Raw genomic sequence first — 17,318 nt, forward strand, 5'->3', positions numbered from 1 at the left:
CCAGCTGGGTCTACATAGACCAATTAATGTGCAACACGTTAGTGCGCTTTAGAAATCACACCCACGTAGTCTGCATTAGTGCTCTGTATAGACAAGTCCTTAGATACAAGTAACCATTTCCGGTGTTTATTGGATAAACACCAATTTCATTTCTTTTGTACCAGGGTATGTTATAGGGTGTTTATCAGTTAAAATAAAAAATCAGAAGCCCCATGTACATTTTTTATCATTCTATGACATTAAAATCAGACTAGTATTTAAACTGATTTCTTAAAGGTTGGGGGGGGGGGGGGTGTTCACTTTCCTTTTTATTTTTCAGGCTGTACATTATTTTATCATAAGATGTATTATTTTCCTGGTTTCTGAGCAGCAGTCTTTAGAATTCTGTATTCTCATTTCTCATTGGAGGAGACCTAGAAAACGCTTTCCTTGTGTATTTACATGAACATTTTTTGCCATTTTATGTCCAGCTACATGCAACTTTTCTAAATATCTCCGGCCAAGCTAATTCTGAGTTGGCTGCTTCTCCCAGGCATTACTCCCACTGTCAAACATGCTAAAGAAGTTGTTGTGAAGGATTTCAGTAAAGCCACTCCAGTCAGCAAGGAGAGTCAAGTGCACAATCAGATTCAAAGTCCACCTAGAGCTGATTTATCTGAGATTTTCCAGGTAAAGAGACCACCTCCTCCTAGTAACCACACATATCTTTAAGAGAATCGGTTTGACAGGGCCCCCTCCCAACGATTCTGGTTGGGATATAGCAGCAGTAGCTATTTGCATGGTCCTCCCATGTCAAATATGTATTTGAATACCACATGAAAATGTTAATGGGAACATGAAGATTGCATTGGTTAACCGTCCAAAAGTCAACAAGCGCCATATTTTAGGTTGCACATATAACAGGTAATCTGAAAAAAAAATGTAGCTCAATTTTTCAAAAGTGGCTAGTGATTTTTGGCTGAATTTTTGGGTGCCAAATTTAAGATTCCTTTAAAAGGGCCAGATTTTCAGAAACTGCTTAACACACACCTCTGAACAGCAAGACTCTCTAGCTGAACACCAAAAGAATGAGGCCTCCAACAGTCACTAGTCCCTTTTGAAAATCTTGGCCAGTGTGTCTTCCTTTCTTCTTTACAGTGCATAAAGGAGGGTGAAAAACATACTGATGGTTAGAAATATTAGGCATAGCAATTCCTAACCTCTCCTCGTCTTTGCCAGAGGACTCACTGGAAGTCTTAGATATAAGAACAGTGTTTTTTCAATGCTTGTTTAAAGGATCAGTGGCATGTTGAATCTTTAAGAAAGACATTATTTCACAAGTGTGTCTCGTCCATTTGAGGTAAATAGGGGTTAACAAAAACAAATGAAGAACAAAGTGTTTAAAACTGTGAGTAGAATTCATTACCCTGTTTTTGTGAATCAGATTTCTCTTGCATGAATATCATACAGCTTTTTCAGTAGTCCTTAGAATCTTCTAGAAACCACAAAGTAAGGAAAACCGAAATTTCAAGTGTTAAAAAAGAAGCAAAGAATAAAACCTCCTTTATACATCATAAAGAAGGGGAAAAGGGCATGATCCTTTTTTTAAAGCCCATGAATGTCCCCTTTAATTCTCCTTCCTTATGTATGTATGACACACACTGATGCACTCCTCATGCATAGCTTTATCTTTGCTGCACCATTTTTATCTGCTATACAGTATGATGACCTGAAAAATATTTATACTTTTTTCATGGAAATTTCTTCTTTTCTTATTTTCCATGTGCACTGTACTTTTTGAAATAATACAGAAAAAAAACCTTGCCACAAACCTAAGAAGCTTTTAAGCCATTCATCTTTTAGCGTATCAAGAAAGTCACGGGGGAAAAAAAACAAAAAAAACCGACCGCCTTCCTGACATATAGTGATTCATCTACATTGAAAGTAACTCATTGTTTTTTCAGACTGACTAATCAAGTTAAGAGCTCTCCTACAGAACTTTTCAACTACAGTTTGCACAACAGGATTTCCGTGAGCATGCTGAGCAGATGAGTTTTATAACAGGTCAGATAGAAAGAGCTACAGTCCATTAAAATAAACATTTGCATTGCTCTGGATAATCTACTACACTGCACTATTTTTATGTGATTTGCATTGCTCTTCTAGGGAAATAAAGTTTGTGCATAATTTAACACATGCCCCTCCAGATTAGATAGGGACAGCATTTGAGGTTTGATATTTAAATGCATTAGGCTGGAAAGATTGCTATGACATTCCAGCTGAAAATATTCAGGATTTATTTTGAATGAATTGAGGGGGGAAAAGGTAACCCAGCAAAGGAAGAAACAGCTGCAAAAAAGATGAGCAACAGAGTCACGAGGTGAAATTGAAGGGTTTTGGGGGGTTGGGTTTTTGTTTTTTTTTTAAGAAAAAAATGTTTACCATAAATCCTTTATGACTTGGTAACATAAATCTGAATAGTAACCCCACCTGTGAACCAGGAGTCCATAGAGTGGCATTTACCTGGCAGAAACCAAAACCTGGTGCATTTGAAGCAGTGCTATTTAGCAAATATGGATATTCATATGATTGGGAAATCGCTTCCAAATGCCAAGAGACAGGGAAAGCTTCGAAACAACAGGTATTGATCACCACATGCTGGGAAACATAGTGTAACAGCTTGATGGTAATGACCAGAACTGTCAGCACAGAATGGGTACATCATGCTTTTGGAAAATGAGATTTTCACTCTGGATGAGGCCACAGAAGGCAATTGCTCAGGCCTGCAGCAAGAAGTGGCAATGTGCAAATCTGGTTGCCTTTTCGGGTTTTGATTCCAACTGTTAATCTATATTAACGTAACCAAATACTGGTTATAGTATTATATTAAAGTAACCAAATACAACCAAGTGCACAGTCAAAGTGGTAGAAAGAGCATGTGAAATGACAAATCCAGTATGACCAAACCACGTATGACAAAGAATTGCTGTAAAGTTGTTATACAGATTTTTTTTTAAAAGTCATGTGTTTGAATTTCCATAGGGAAATTATGGACCAGGTGGTGATTCTGAATTCCTTCTGAGTCTTTTCTGTCAAAATGATTACTTACACTTTCTTTAACTGTTGTTCTTCAAGATGTGAAGAGGAGGCCACACATGTGCCCTGGCTTCCCTTGTGCTCTGAGCAGAGCATATAAAGGGAGGAGTCTGGCTGCTCACCCTTCAGTCCTTCATAGAATCATAGAAGATTAGGGTTGGAAGAGACCTCAGGAGGTCATCTAGTCCAAGCCCCTGCTCAAAGCAGGAACAATCCCAACATTCGTACTGGAATGTAATTGGGGAAGGTGAACATATGCAACAAATCTCAAGGATTAGTTAGTTACCAGAAGGTGAGTAACTGTTTTTTCTTCTTCAAGTGATTGCATATGTCCATTATACTGTAAGTGACTCCCAAGCTGTTATCAGTGGAGGTGAGGCTAGGAGTCTCATCAGAAGAGGGGACTGCTTTTCACACATTCACATCTTCCCTTGGTGCTGCAGTAATTGCATAGTACCTAGCACACATACCAATGTCAACAATAGGGATGTTTCCTACAAAAGCAGTGGAGGTTGAATGCACCTGAGCTAAGTGAGCTGCCAACTGTTCCGGTGGTGTGATACCCTTAGCAGTACAGCACATAGCAATGTAGATGTCAATCCATTGAGAGAGCAGTTGTGCAGTAACAGGATGACCTCCCCTTCATTCTGCATAGGACACAAAGAGCTGTCAAGAAAACCAAGAAGGTTTTGTTCTATACTGTGGAGCACGTTGCTTTTGCGCGTGGGGGCGGAAGGACCTGTAAGAATATTGCCTGATTTTCACCTCAATCAGATACTACTCTGGAAAGAAAAATAGGGTGTGGACTAAAATGCACCTTGTCCTTGTAGGATATTGTATTTGAAGGATCAGTTACTAGGGCATGCAACTCCCCCACTCTCTTCACAGGAGCGATGGCTACTAAAAAGCTCACATACAGCAAGAGGCTAAGGGCTTGAATGGAAGTCCCATACGAACTGACAGATCTAAATTCAGGTCCCAAAGAGGAGTTGGATCCCTGATAGATAGGAATAGACTACCTAAGACCTTTTATGAACATGTTTGTCAAAGGACTAGAGAAAACAGTCCTTTCAGTAACCAGGGGCATTTCCTGTTCTACTGAATTGTGAACAAATTCACTGGAGAAATTCCCCCTACTCAAAGCTATGATCTTAGAACAGCTGTATGGGAGACAGTCATGATCCACGCTGAATGATCTGCTTCAGCAGTCTGCCAGGCCATTCTGAACTCCCGGCAGGTGCGATGCTTTGAGAGTTTACTTATTCAGTATGCAGAAATTCCACTGCCTGGCTGCCTCGGGACACAGCCCATCTGAGCAGGCATCCCCACTGCTCGTTCACATAAAACATTGCTGTGGGGTGAGCACTTTCATGTTCCTGCCCTGGATGTGTGGCAGGAACTGCTGACACACTCTGGATAGTGCACATCACTCAAGAACAGTTATGTGTAGTTTGCCCTCATGAGTAGACCACAGGCCCTGAGCTGGCAGATGGCCCAAATAACACTCCCACTCGATAGCAGAAGCAATTGTCCCAAAGATCATAGAAGGGAGAGTTAGTGACCCTGAAGGTATTGTCTTGGTTCATCCACCAATCCATGCACAACAAGACCTTGGCTGGGATGCACACTAACTTGTCCAGATGATGCACCTGATCTGAGATAGAGATGGGGTGGGAGAGGTGGGTCTCATAAGTACATGCCACCATGTTCCCCCAGAACCCCAGTTCCTTGCAGAGGTTTGGGGGTAGCTTTTGAATGATGCACAAAAGTCTCATAGGAAACCATAGGCCAAGGAGCTCCCTTGCACTAACTGAGCAAGCTCCAATGCCGGGCAAAAAGCAACTTCCCAGAGGCAGGGGCACCAGAATAGGGAGGGAAAAGGGGCCATGGACCCTCCCACTTTTTACCACCCATAAGGGTGAGCAACGGAGGGGAGGGGAAGGAGAGGAGTGAGCAGGAGGTGGAGCCTTGGGGAGAAGGGCTGGAGAGGAGTGAGGCAGAACTCCTACCACTCCTGATCTAAGGCACTCTTATCTCTGCTTCTTCATTTTTCTTTTGAAGGCACAGCTGATCAGATATCTGTCTCTGACGTGACCCTCAAACAGAGAGAATGAGGAGTACTAATGGGCATCGGCTTGCAACACCCCAAGCACGGCTTGAAGCCAGGGGACCTTGCTATAGGCTCCCATGGTACCAGGGGAAGCTCAGACATGCCGCCTATCCGAACAATAATAAAATACAATTACAACAAAGAAAAGGTGCTCAGAGGGACCAAACCAAGTACCACTAACTAACAACTAGATATCTAATTAACTTATATTAATTACATGTTCACAGAGACATGAGGACTATAAAGCACAGTACATGCTCTGACCTCTGACAGCAAGAAGGAAATGTAGGATGGCTCCACCAGTTATAGTATCAGCTCAGAGTGCAAGGGAAGCCAGGTTGCATGTGTGACTGTCCATATGTGTACAGCTAGGGAAAACTCTCTGGAAGTGGTGCACAAGGTGCGCACATACCTGCTCAACTACTTGAGCAGGTAAAATTATTATAATATATATAAAATATTCTGAAGAATTCTATCTGCCAAACACACAGATATATGCTCATGTTAACAACATTTTTGATAGCTCATTGGACAGAACTCCATGATTAGAAATTAGAGCTAGATAATATATTGTTCCATGGGCAGCTTGAGAAAATAAGAAGAGAAGCATAGAACTGAAATTAATCTATGTAGCGTGAAGAAAGTTTAATTGGACAGAAGGTTGCAAAACAAGGGAGGATTTGACAATACTTCCACAGCAATGTTCTCAAAGGAGACCTCTTTTTGTCCAAGCAGAACTTTGCGTTCACAAATACACAGTTTTCCCAAACTGTCTCTAGGAGACACAAAAGATAGACTTTACGTATACAAAACACAAATATTTATGTGCTGGTCTGACTCACAGCTCAGAAACAGGAAAGAAAAAGCAAGCATTAGGAATCTGGATCCCCTCTCATTTAGAGGTAATAAATATGGTTGGTTTCCATGTGTGTGGGTGGTTATGAGAGTGAGTGTGTCCAGAAATTGCATGTGCAAGTGTTTATGTTCTGAAAATTTTATAGAAATAGTAACATGCAATATTAATCAAAACTTCAAACCTGTTGTACTCTCAAAAAGCAGCAAACCTGAGCCACAGAAAAAAAGATACTTTGTGAAGACAGGGTACAGGCCATAATGCTAAGACTACTCACTTGATAAGTGGGAATTGCTTCTCTATCAAGGGACCGTGTCACCGAGATTTCCCCAGTGTTCTCATTGATTTTGAATGCTCCTTTTGGCTCTTGATCCACTCCCTTTCCAGAAAGTCGAAACTTTGATCCCTCTGTTCCGTCGCTGTCGATAACCTGTTAGGTGAAAGTAACAAGTTAGGACCCAGCTCGACTGAACTGATCAAAAAACTCTTATAAAACGTAGTAATTCAACAGAAACTATTTTAAACCTTACCCTAATGAGAAACTATATAATGAATTTCTTGACATTAAAAATGAAGCTTTTTAAAAAATAAATAATACTCCCCCCCACACACACGCTTTAAATCATCCAGAAAACAGAGTGAAATTTTAGTATCTAATCCTGAAAAAAATTGATGTCAATAGGATTAGGTCAAAAGTCGGTTAGTTACTAGTCTATTCCTCCTGCCCCCTGCAAGAGGAACTCCAATTATCCAAGCTACTGTTATCCTACCTATCCTATCCACTACAGTACTTGCCCACCAGCTAGGGGTGGTTGTGATGTGATTTGAGTTTTCATTTAAATTGAAAAAACACAACAACAGACATTCCATTTAAGTGGGACAAAATTTGGAGACTTGATTCCACTCTAAATAGTTAAAAAAATATCTCAGTAACAACTGCCTACCACACAATGATTCCTAATTCATTTCTAAACAATTTAAAGTGAGACTGACACTGTTTCATGCACATCCCTCCCCCAGTTTTAAAGCAAGGAAAACCCTCCTAATTAAATATTTGAGTGCCTTGCCCGGGATATCGCTTAGCCATACAGATGGAATTCCTGTTCTTTTTATGTGTCTATTCTTGATAACACTCCCTCTTTTCTCCATTTGAGAGAAAGCCTAAACATCCTTTTTCAGGTGTGTTCCACATTAGTGGAAGCAGCATGTATAAACTCCTAGAGCTACGTGAAGTGTCTTACAACCTAGATGCTTTGCAAACTTGTATTTACACACCAGAACCTAAAAGGATTATAAACTAATCTTGCCCTATTATGCTGACAATCTTGCCAAATCATTCTTTCCTATTGCTGTTTTCATGTTATTTTTGTTTCTACCATTTCGTTAATGTTTCCACAGAAACATTAAGTCAAATATTTATGTGCTGGTCTGAATCATGGCTTAGGGAAAAGTACTGGTATTAGGAATTCTGGATCCACTCCCATTTAGAGTTAATAAATGCACAATGTCCCTGAGGAAATCCATGTTTGTTGGCCTGTTACTGTGGGTTCAGCAATGCCAGTTTGCAGATTATTGGGCAGTATGATTTTTGGCTAACCCATACAATCATTATTCCATTTTTTTTTATTATTTTAATTGTGAGAAAATTTGCCACAAGACAATACTCTGCAAGAAAAAGAATGTCCGAAATAAAGTTTCTCTGGGGGTGGGGAGGGCAGAATTTCTGTGTTATAAATGTGTTCCACCTTCTTTGTCTTCTTCTCAAAACATAAATGGATTCCCCATCCTCATCCAATTCTGAATATGCCACAGCAAAACACAGAGTCAGGATAGGTCCATGCAGATCTCCCCTTCCAACCAACAATCAGGCAAAGCTCGCTTGGTGTCACGGTCCTTGCTCCCTAGCAGGGCCTAGGATCCCACTTTTGTCATTTTCTTAGGAGAGGGGAGAGCTGCTGGCCTTCTGGTCTCTACACCCTCTCTTCTGGGGCTTGATTCTGCCATCAGTTCAACACATGCAACTTACACTCAAACCTACAAAACCAGAAAGTCTTTTATCTGCCCTCCCATCCCTTTCCAAATGGTAGTCCCTCCTAGAGCGCACCACTGCAACAATCAATCCCTACTAACAAGACTACGGATCAAACTGCCCACATGCTATCATGGTTCTCAGAGTGTGCACAGCTAACCTGGAGGTGAGCGGTATCAGAACAGCAGAACATCTCTCAGAGGCTCATCCTTGATGTAGCGATGGAAAGCATGGAGCACACAGAAGCCTGAAGTATCAGTTTCACCTGACTGCTATTATTTGGGACTGGCAGCGACAGGACTTTAAAAAAAGTCATTTTTAAGAAGTTTTGGTTTTTTACTGTTTAATTAGCCACAAGAGGGAGCTACTACATGCTCCCAGGAATATAACAGGAACATTAACATCTTCTAATTAAGATGCTCATATAAAGCTTCCATAAATCAAAGAAAGTGCATTTCCCAGTTCACACTAAACTCAATACAGATGAAAAGTTTAATAAAAATCAGACTTAATTTGCCATATGTTTCAGAGCTTCAACATGAATAAGGAGGAAAGAACAGGATGACTTTCTGACACCGCTTCTCATAAACTGGTTACTAAGACTAGTGTCTTAAATAGTACCATTCATGCCAAGATCTCAACGTATATCACAAAGGTGGATGTTATGATTCCCACTTTACAGATGGAGAAACCGAGGCACAGAAAAGTTAAGGCTAAAATTTTCAATACTGGGTGCTCCCAAATAAGTGGTCTGATTTTCAGGGGAGCTGAGTACCTGCAGCTAAGAATGGGCAAATCATATCAGGAGCTTGCATATGGATTTAGGAGGTCTGTAGGTACTGCAGGTTGAAAACTGCGGCTTAACATCAGGTCTCTTGATCGTTAGTCTCCTATTTTATCTCTTAGCTTACACTGCACTGGGTATTTAAGAGTACAAACATTATTTGAGTATAATGGAAACAGCATGTATTACACTCCAGAAATTAAAAACTTTCTTAGCAATAACTTATAAGAAGCCAAATAGAGCCAGGTTTTACAAGGTGCTGAGTTCCTCTTGTGAGGTGCAAGTCACCCTCAGCTGCCATTAATTTCAATGGGATTTGAGAGTTCCCAAAACCGTGCAGAGGATCCAGATCTCAGTTAGTGATCATAGAATCATAGGACTGGAAGGGACCTCAAGACATCTAGTCCAGTCCCCTGCACTCATGGCAGGACTAAGTATTATCTTAACCATCCCTGACAGGTGTTTGTCTAATGTACTCTTAAAAATCTCCAATGATGGAGATTCCACAACCTCCCTAGGCAATTTATTCCATTACTTAACCACCCAGACAGTTAGGAAGTTTTTCCTATTGTCCAATCTAACCCTCCATTGCTGCAATTTAAGCCCATTGCTTCTTGTCCTATCCTCAGCGGTTAAGAACAACATTTTCCCCCCCTTCTCCTTGTAAAAACCTTTTATGTACCTGAAAACTGTTATGTCCCCTCTCAGTCTTCTCTTTTCCAGACTAAACAAACCCAATTTTTTCAATCTTCCCTCATAGCTCATGTTTTCTAGACCTTTCGTCATTTTTGTTGCTCTTCTCTTCCTCCAACTTGTTCACATCTTTTCTGAAATGTGGTGCCCAGAACTGGACACAATACTCCAGTTGAGGCTAAATCAGCGCAGAGCAGAGCAGAGCAGAGCAGAAGAATTATTTCTTCTTTCTTACAACACTCCTGCTTATTCATCCCAGAATGATGTTTGGTTTTTTTGCAACAGTGTCACACTGTTGACTCATATTTAGCTTGTCATCCACTATGGCCACCAGATCCCTTTCCGCAGTACTCCTCCTAGGCCAGTGATGGGCAACCTGCGGCCCGAGGGCTGCAGGGACATGTTGGCCGTCGCTTCCCGCAGCTCCCATTGGCCGGCAACGGCGAACTGTGACCACTGGAAGCTGTGGGTGGCCATGCCTGCGGACAGTTTGTAAACAAACTGTCTGGTGGCCCGCCAGTGGAGTACCCTGACGAGCCGCGTGCCACAGGTTGCCCACCACTGTCCTACGCAATCATTTCCCATTTTGTATGTGTACAACTGATTGTTCCTTCCTAAGTGGAGTACTTTGCATTTGTGCTTATTGAATTTCATCATATTTACTTCAGACCATTTCTCCAGTTTGTCCAGATCATTTTGAATTATAATCCTATCTTCCAAACCACGTGCAACACCTCCCAGCTTAGTATCATCCACAAACTTTATAATTGTACTCTTTATGCCAGGGATCGGCAACGTTCGGCATGCGGCTCGCCAGGGTAAGCACTCTGGCGGGCCGGGCCAGTTTTATTTACCTGCTGACGCGGCAGGTTCGGCCGATCGCGGCCCCCACTGGCCGCGGTTCACCGTCCCGGGCCAATGGGGGCGGCGAGAAGCGGCACGGGCGAGTGCCGAGCGTTGCCAACCCCTGCTCTATGCCATTATCTAAATCATTGATGAAGATATTAACAGAACAAGACCCAGAACTGATACCTGCGGGACCCCACTCATTATGTCCTTCCAGCATGACTGTGAACCACTGATAACTACTCTCTGTGAACAGTTATGCACCCACCTTTTAGTAGCTCCATCTAGGTTGCATATCCCCCGTTTGTTTATGAGAAAGTCATGCGAGACAGTATCAAAAGATTTACTGCAATCAAGATATACCACATCTACCACTTTCCCCCTATCCACAAGGCTTGTTACCTTGTCAAAGAAAGCTATCAGATTGGTTTGACACAATTTGTTCTTGACAAATCCATGCGGACTGTGACTTATTGCCTTATTATATTCTAGATGTTTGCAAATTGATTGCTTTATTATTTGCTCCATTATCTTTCCGGGTACAGAAGTTACGCTGAGTGGTCTGTAATTTCCCAGGTTGTCCTTATGTCCCTTTTTATAGATTTCAGAAGATTGGAAAGGGCAAATATAGTGCCAATCTCTCCTGTCTTCCATGACTTTTCAAAGAGAATTGCTAATGGCTCAGATATCTCCTCAGTCGGCTCCTTGAGTATTCTAGGATTCATTTAATCAGGCCCTGGTGACTTGAAGACATCTAACTTGTCTAAGTAATTTTTAATTTGTTCTTTCCCTTTTTAAGCCTCTGATCCTACCTCATTTTCACTGGCATTCACTATGTTAGACAGCCAATCGCTACCAACCTTCTTGTTAAAAAACGAAACAAAGAAGTCATTAAGCACCTCTGTCATTTCCACATTTTCTGTTATTGTCCCCTCCGCCCCAATTGAGTACGTACATACCAATAATGTTATAGTAATACTTGTTCAGCTGGCCCTGAAATCCCAATGCCTTCTGCACACAGAAGACCCAAAATATGGCTATTAATTACACAGTGTACTCTGGTTTTATATTGTTTTAATGTTTAGAGGGAATTTCAATCCTTAAAACAAGGTATTGACAAAGCTGTATAAAGAGTATGACTAACCTGAAGGGGAAGGATGGTCCAATGGTTAGGGGACTATAGGGAAACCTGTGCTTTATTCCTAATTTCACAACAAACTTTCTATGTGACCTTGGGAAAGCCACTTTTCTTCTCTTGCCTCAATTCCCCATATGCAAAATGGGGATAAAAGCACTTCCCTACCTCACACAGATGTTGTGAGAGTAAATACATTAAGGACTACCAGGTGCTATGATACTATCATTAAGGAGGTCATATAAGAAGTGCCTTAGATAGACCAAAAGGAAAGACACTTAAGACAAAGTGCTTAGGATCATGATGACTCACACCACTCTGTAGAAAATGGAATGTTCCTGAGTTGGTAAAAGCTGCCTCTTGGCTGAAACATATTTAACAAACATGATTTTTCAGCAGACTGTGTGTCCCAGCCAGCTATGCTCATTTCAACCCTGTGATCCCTCAGTTGTTACGGGCTTATCACAGTAATAAATCAGATTATTCTCAAAAAAGGGAGATAAAAGCAACAGCACCACCACATACCCCAAGAGAGAAATATTTTTACAGTTCTGCAACTTCAGCAATTCTGCCATCAACAACATTTATTCCATGTTAGGAAGCATGGAAGTGTCATTACTTAATAGTAGTTCACATGAAATATTTCCTGAATTTCTAAATCCTTACCACTGGCTATCTGTATTTCAGAGATGCATCATTTCAGCCCTGCAAAGGAACTCTAGATCAGCTCCCAATGCGGTGCCCATGTAGGGGATGAGACTTTGAAAGCCATCTAAATTAACTAGACTGCTTTGAATATCTTGACTATAATGCTTGCACCAGTAACTCAACCAGGCTAAATTCTAATTTTTTGCTTGCAGTTTAATTAATTAGTTTAATTGCCTGCAGTTTAATGTAATTTTTGCCTGCAGATAACCCACAAAACAATGTGCTTGCTATTAAAGGGTGAGAAATTGGCCCATAACATGAATACTTGATCCCAGACACCAAATCAGCTCTTGTGAAAACCCAAGAATGAAAGAAAAGGAAAAGGTCAAGTTAATGTTTTTTCAGTAGTATGGCGGGAACTGGGGAACACGGTACTTTCTTCCTTCCTTGAATATCTGCGTTGACTATAAATATTTTACCTGGGTTTGTTGAAAGACTTAGTAAACACTTCCCTGTATTTCAGAGAAAGGATAGTTTACACAGTTAGTGAACAAACAGGCACATTTGAACTTTGCAAAGAAAACTGTAACTCAGTTATTTTAATTTTAAAACTACATTTCCCTTTGCAAGCTTAATTAGATTCTCAGCCTCTACTCAATGTCACATCCCTAAGGGTCAATTTTAATTGGGAGAAACATGTGACTGGAGCTTGTTTTAATTTCACACTTTCAAGTGTATAATAAAAAGGCAATGTCTACTGGGCAAAAGCTACTTTTCCAAGATTAGCCATTCCTTTTTGGACTTCTTTGGGCTACATTTTGTATTGGTTCTTTTTGCTACTACCTAAAAACAAAAAAGTGACTATTGGGTAGGCTTTTCTTTGCAGCTTATAAATTAAAGACAATATGACACAAACTATTATATTGCATAATGCAGCTGAAAACATCTTTGGAAATTGAAGTCCACTTTACAGATATATAAAAGTGCTAAGATATGCCTATACATAAATAAATTGAACTTGGAAACTATTTTTTCTAGTGGTCATCACGAAATAGGAATGTATCTCTTTCTCCAATATTGCAATTATCTGTTCATAAATTTTGTATAAATAAAATAAAATGAATTATGAAAATGAAAAGACATAAACTTGTTCCCAATATTATATTTACCCTCCTCTAATTATAAACCTGTTTGGCATGGAAGACATCTTTGGAAACTAAGATCTAGTACACATGCTCAGTGCCTCTTGAGCAAGCTGCATATGTGCTTGCAAATCTGATTGGGAGAGAATTTATAGCAACCTTATATAAACATCTCCAGCACCTGCCAGATCCAAATGGAGAATCTAATTCATAAAGGCAAATTATCATGTGTCTGACTTTAAGCCATGTGAAGTGCATTATGTGCCATATATCAACATCAAAGTGGCATTTGATTCAGTTGACGGTTCAGCACTTTGGCTCACACTGAAAGGAGATGGAGTTCCAGACCCTCTGCTAACTCTGGTACACCGATCTTCACACTTGTATCAAATGAGAGTTGTGTTGGTTCATGGTTTTCAATGTGTTTTTACACAATCTCTGGTATGCAGCACGGTTGCATTCTCGCCCTGACACTATTCTGTCTAGCTATCAGCTGGATATTAGGACTTGCCCTTCACACATCAGAATCCAGGTTGGTCAAGAAACATTCACCAACCAACACCATGCAGATGATGGTGCCCTGCTTGTGGAGAAGTCAGAGAATTTTAACCCTGCCCGGCAAGATCTCCAAATCGCCACCCACACTATGGGGTTAAATGTCTCATGACAGTAGACCAAGGTCCAGAACCTCAGAGCTGGGCCACCAAAACCCCCAGTTCAGGTGAGGGTGAGATCTTGGAAAGCATTGATGAGTTCCTCTACCTAGGCTGCAAGCAGAGTTCAAACAGTTGCAGCAAAACAGACAGACATTCTTTCACGGATAGGTCTCGCTGCCTCCTGCATTAATCCCATGCTTTTGCATCCGTAAGCATGATGTCTTTGTCTCTGTGCATATTCAGGACCCATCAAACTTGTGTACTACCTGTATTGCTATACAGAAACCTGGACCCTCTTACAGGCAGACATGGAGCAGTAGAGACATTCCATATGTCATGTCAGCATCAAATCCTGAGACTAAAGTGGTTTGATTTTGTGCAAAATGTCATAATTTCACAGTGATTTGGCCTTCCTTCCATTAATCATTATATTCAACAGCAGCATCGTATGATTTTTTGGCAATGTTACCCAGATGCATAATAACACCCCAGCACACCATGCTTTCAAACAAAGGGATGCATGCCCTGACTATCTACCATCACCGACAGAGAGATTTGTGGCTTTGGAGGATTTAGCCAGATCTGGGAACTTTACTACACAATGCCTGGTGTGACACCTTCAACCATGGTCACGCTGGATGGCACAACAATAGTCAGTAAACTACGTGTGTTTGATAATTTTAAGCACATGAATTCAAGGGGACTATACACATGCTCAGAATTAGTCACATGCTGAATCATGTTGCTGAATCAAACCCTGTAGCTGGAAAACAGGTCATTACAAACATTATACATTTTACCCTGAACAGGATTCATCCTCATTTATGAATCAGAAATTTACCAAGGCAATTAAATTCCACAAACCTTTCAGCAAAATGACTTGGTTGGAGTCCCAAATCCCGAAGTAATCATTTTAACAAACTATGTTTCTAAACAACCAGGCCCTTGTTTTCAAGAGTGTCTTTTTGGTATAAATCATCCGAAGATCCTCTTTTGAAATGCAGCCAAAAAGTATCTTCTGAATGTAATGGTCATGAATTGCAACAGGGAAAATACCACAGCAGAGGTTTTAAACCAAGAAGAACTTTGAATCAAGTTTGAGTAAGAGATACAGGGTGTCACGAATCTGTCCTTGGCAGAGTGCCCCTGTTAGGAGCTACATGGAGAACACAAGTGTGAGGATCCAAAATGGCCCCACTCCAACAGCTCCTGCTGGCTGGGTTAGTCTAGCAAGGCTGGTGCTCTATCCTCTGGCTAAGGTCTGGTGACTGTTTTTTCCCCTTTTAGGGTACCAGGGGAAACAAATGAAACAGTCCGCAGTCAACAAAAGAGGTTAAATAAAAGCACTTAGGAAAAGAAAGAAAACCTATAGGCAGCTTCAGTCAGGATATTGGCCTCTCTTACTGCAGAGAGCCTTGGAAGTGCCACAGAGTTCACCAGGTCTCCAGCATAAGTCTCAGTCTCTTTCTCCTTCTTAGCCCAGGGGATTCAAGTTTTCCTCTCTGCAAGGGAAGAGGCTCTGTTGGCTGTCAGACCTCTCCCTGGGAGCTAGGGAACCCAACAGCCTGTTCCCTTGCCAAGGTTGCCCCCCCCCCTCTGAGTGGAGTTCCCTCCTTTTAACTTTTCCTCCAGTCCTGGCATGATTTGGAGTGCAGAAGGGTGGGGCCACTCTAGCCCAAAGCAGCTCCTTAACCCCTTCCATGCTGCAGTAGAGTTTATCTACCCCACCACACAAGGGTCCACACACCAAAAAAAAAAAAAAAAAAAAGTCTACTCATTCACACACCTACATGAAGGCTCTGAACCTGCAACTGACTCCTCATAGGTGGACCCCTTTAACTGGAAGTTTTTTAACGGGGCTCTTCATCAGTGCATGGGGTTTGCTTTCATAGAATCAATTGTAGGATTGAGGCTTACAGGTTTCTCCTGCAGTTACTGCAAATATCATGCAAACTGAGGATTTAAAGATACAAATTAGCATTTTGACACTGAATATTTGGATACACATGCAAATATGGTAACTGAATGCACAAGTGAATGCTGACCTTTTTGCAGTCTCCTTTTGCCTTTAATTTATGAGAGGCAAGAAGAAGATTCCCTGATTGTAAGCAATGTTCACTTGGCCTGTGGTTTTAAGCAAACTCTGGAACTAAAACTCACAAATGCTGCAGTAGATTATTATTATTTCATTGGTCTGGATTTGCTACACTACAGGATATATATTGACTATTTTGACTGGGCAGAATTTATAGCCACCGAGTTTCATGATCTCAAACTAATACATTTGGAGTTATCATCAGTGCCTGGATTTTTCACTGGTTTCTTTGGCCTTTCAATTACCTCAATTACCATAGTCTAATCATTGTCTAAGTTACTAAACTAGGAAATACTCTGTCCATTGAAGGAAGATCACACTGCTTAAGAGAATTTGAGGATTGATGTCTGTTTGAGTGACAAGTGGCTAGAGTAGCTCCAAATGTATAGTTAGTTGTCAGGAAAATTTGATTGTGAGTGGCAAATAATTTTTTTTTTAAATCTCAAATGAACTCTTTTAAAAAAAAGGGGGTGAGGGGGAGGGAGATTTTTCCATATAAGAAATTATATGGGATTTATAGAGGTGATTTATTAAAAACCTATAACTGTAATCTAAAAAGGCAATTATTCAGAAATAGCATTTAATGGTTTCTCATTGGAGCGATTCAGGATATAGGACAGAACAGATAATATGCAATCATCATGCATGTACCTAAGACAGTGTTTCTCAAACTGGGGTCGCCGCTTGTGTAGGGAAAGCCCCTGGTGGGCCGGTTTGTTTACCTGCCCCGTCCGCAGGTCTGTCCGATCGCGGCTCCTACTGGCCACATTTTGCTGCTCCGGGCCAATGGGGGCTGCTGGAAGCGGCGCGGGCCGAGGGACATACTGGCCGCCGCTTCCAGCAGCTCCCATTGGCCTGCAGCGGCAAACCGCGGCCAGTGGGAGCCACGATTGGCCAGACCTGCGGACGGGGCAGGTAAACAAACCGGCCCAGACCGCCAGGGGCTTTCCCTACACAAGCTGTGACCCCAGTTTGAGAAACACTGACCTAAGAGATTGTAAGTAAATGAGAGAATAGGATTAAATATCTAGTTAATTATTGTTTTCCCAATATTATCTTAAGTATTATCTAGTCTAAATATGTTCTACTTTCTTTGTAATAATTCATAACCTAAGACTAAAAAATCCCTTCAATTACATTTATATTTTGACATTCAATAGCCAGAATGAACCATAAGTGACTCTCTAGACCAGGGATCGGCAACGTTTGGCACGCAGCTCGCCAGGGTAAGCACCCTGGCGGGCCGGGCCAG

General features: G+C 41.2%; 1 protein-coding gene across 1 annotated transcript in view; it reads right to left on the minus strand.

Annotated features, from left to right (window-relative positions):
- CDH13 (cadherin 13) overlaps window positions 1-17,318 on the minus strand; it is a 608,253-nt gene that overhangs the window by 386,643 nt on the left and 204,292 nt on the right. The window contains exon 4 of the mRNA XM_065416779.1: window positions 6,316-6,468. Within this exon, the coding sequence (XP_065272851.1) occupies window positions 6,316-6,468 (153 nt within the window). The remainder of the gene's footprint in view (window positions 1-6,315; window positions 6,469-17,318) is intronic.

Source organism: Emys orbicularis, chromosome 14 (assembly GCF_028017835.1).
Source record: "Emys orbicularis isolate rEmyOrb1 chromosome 14, rEmyOrb1.hap1, whole genome shotgun sequence".
NCBI classification, from domain to species: Eukaryota; Metazoa; Chordata; order Testudines; family Emydidae; genus Emys; species Emys orbicularis.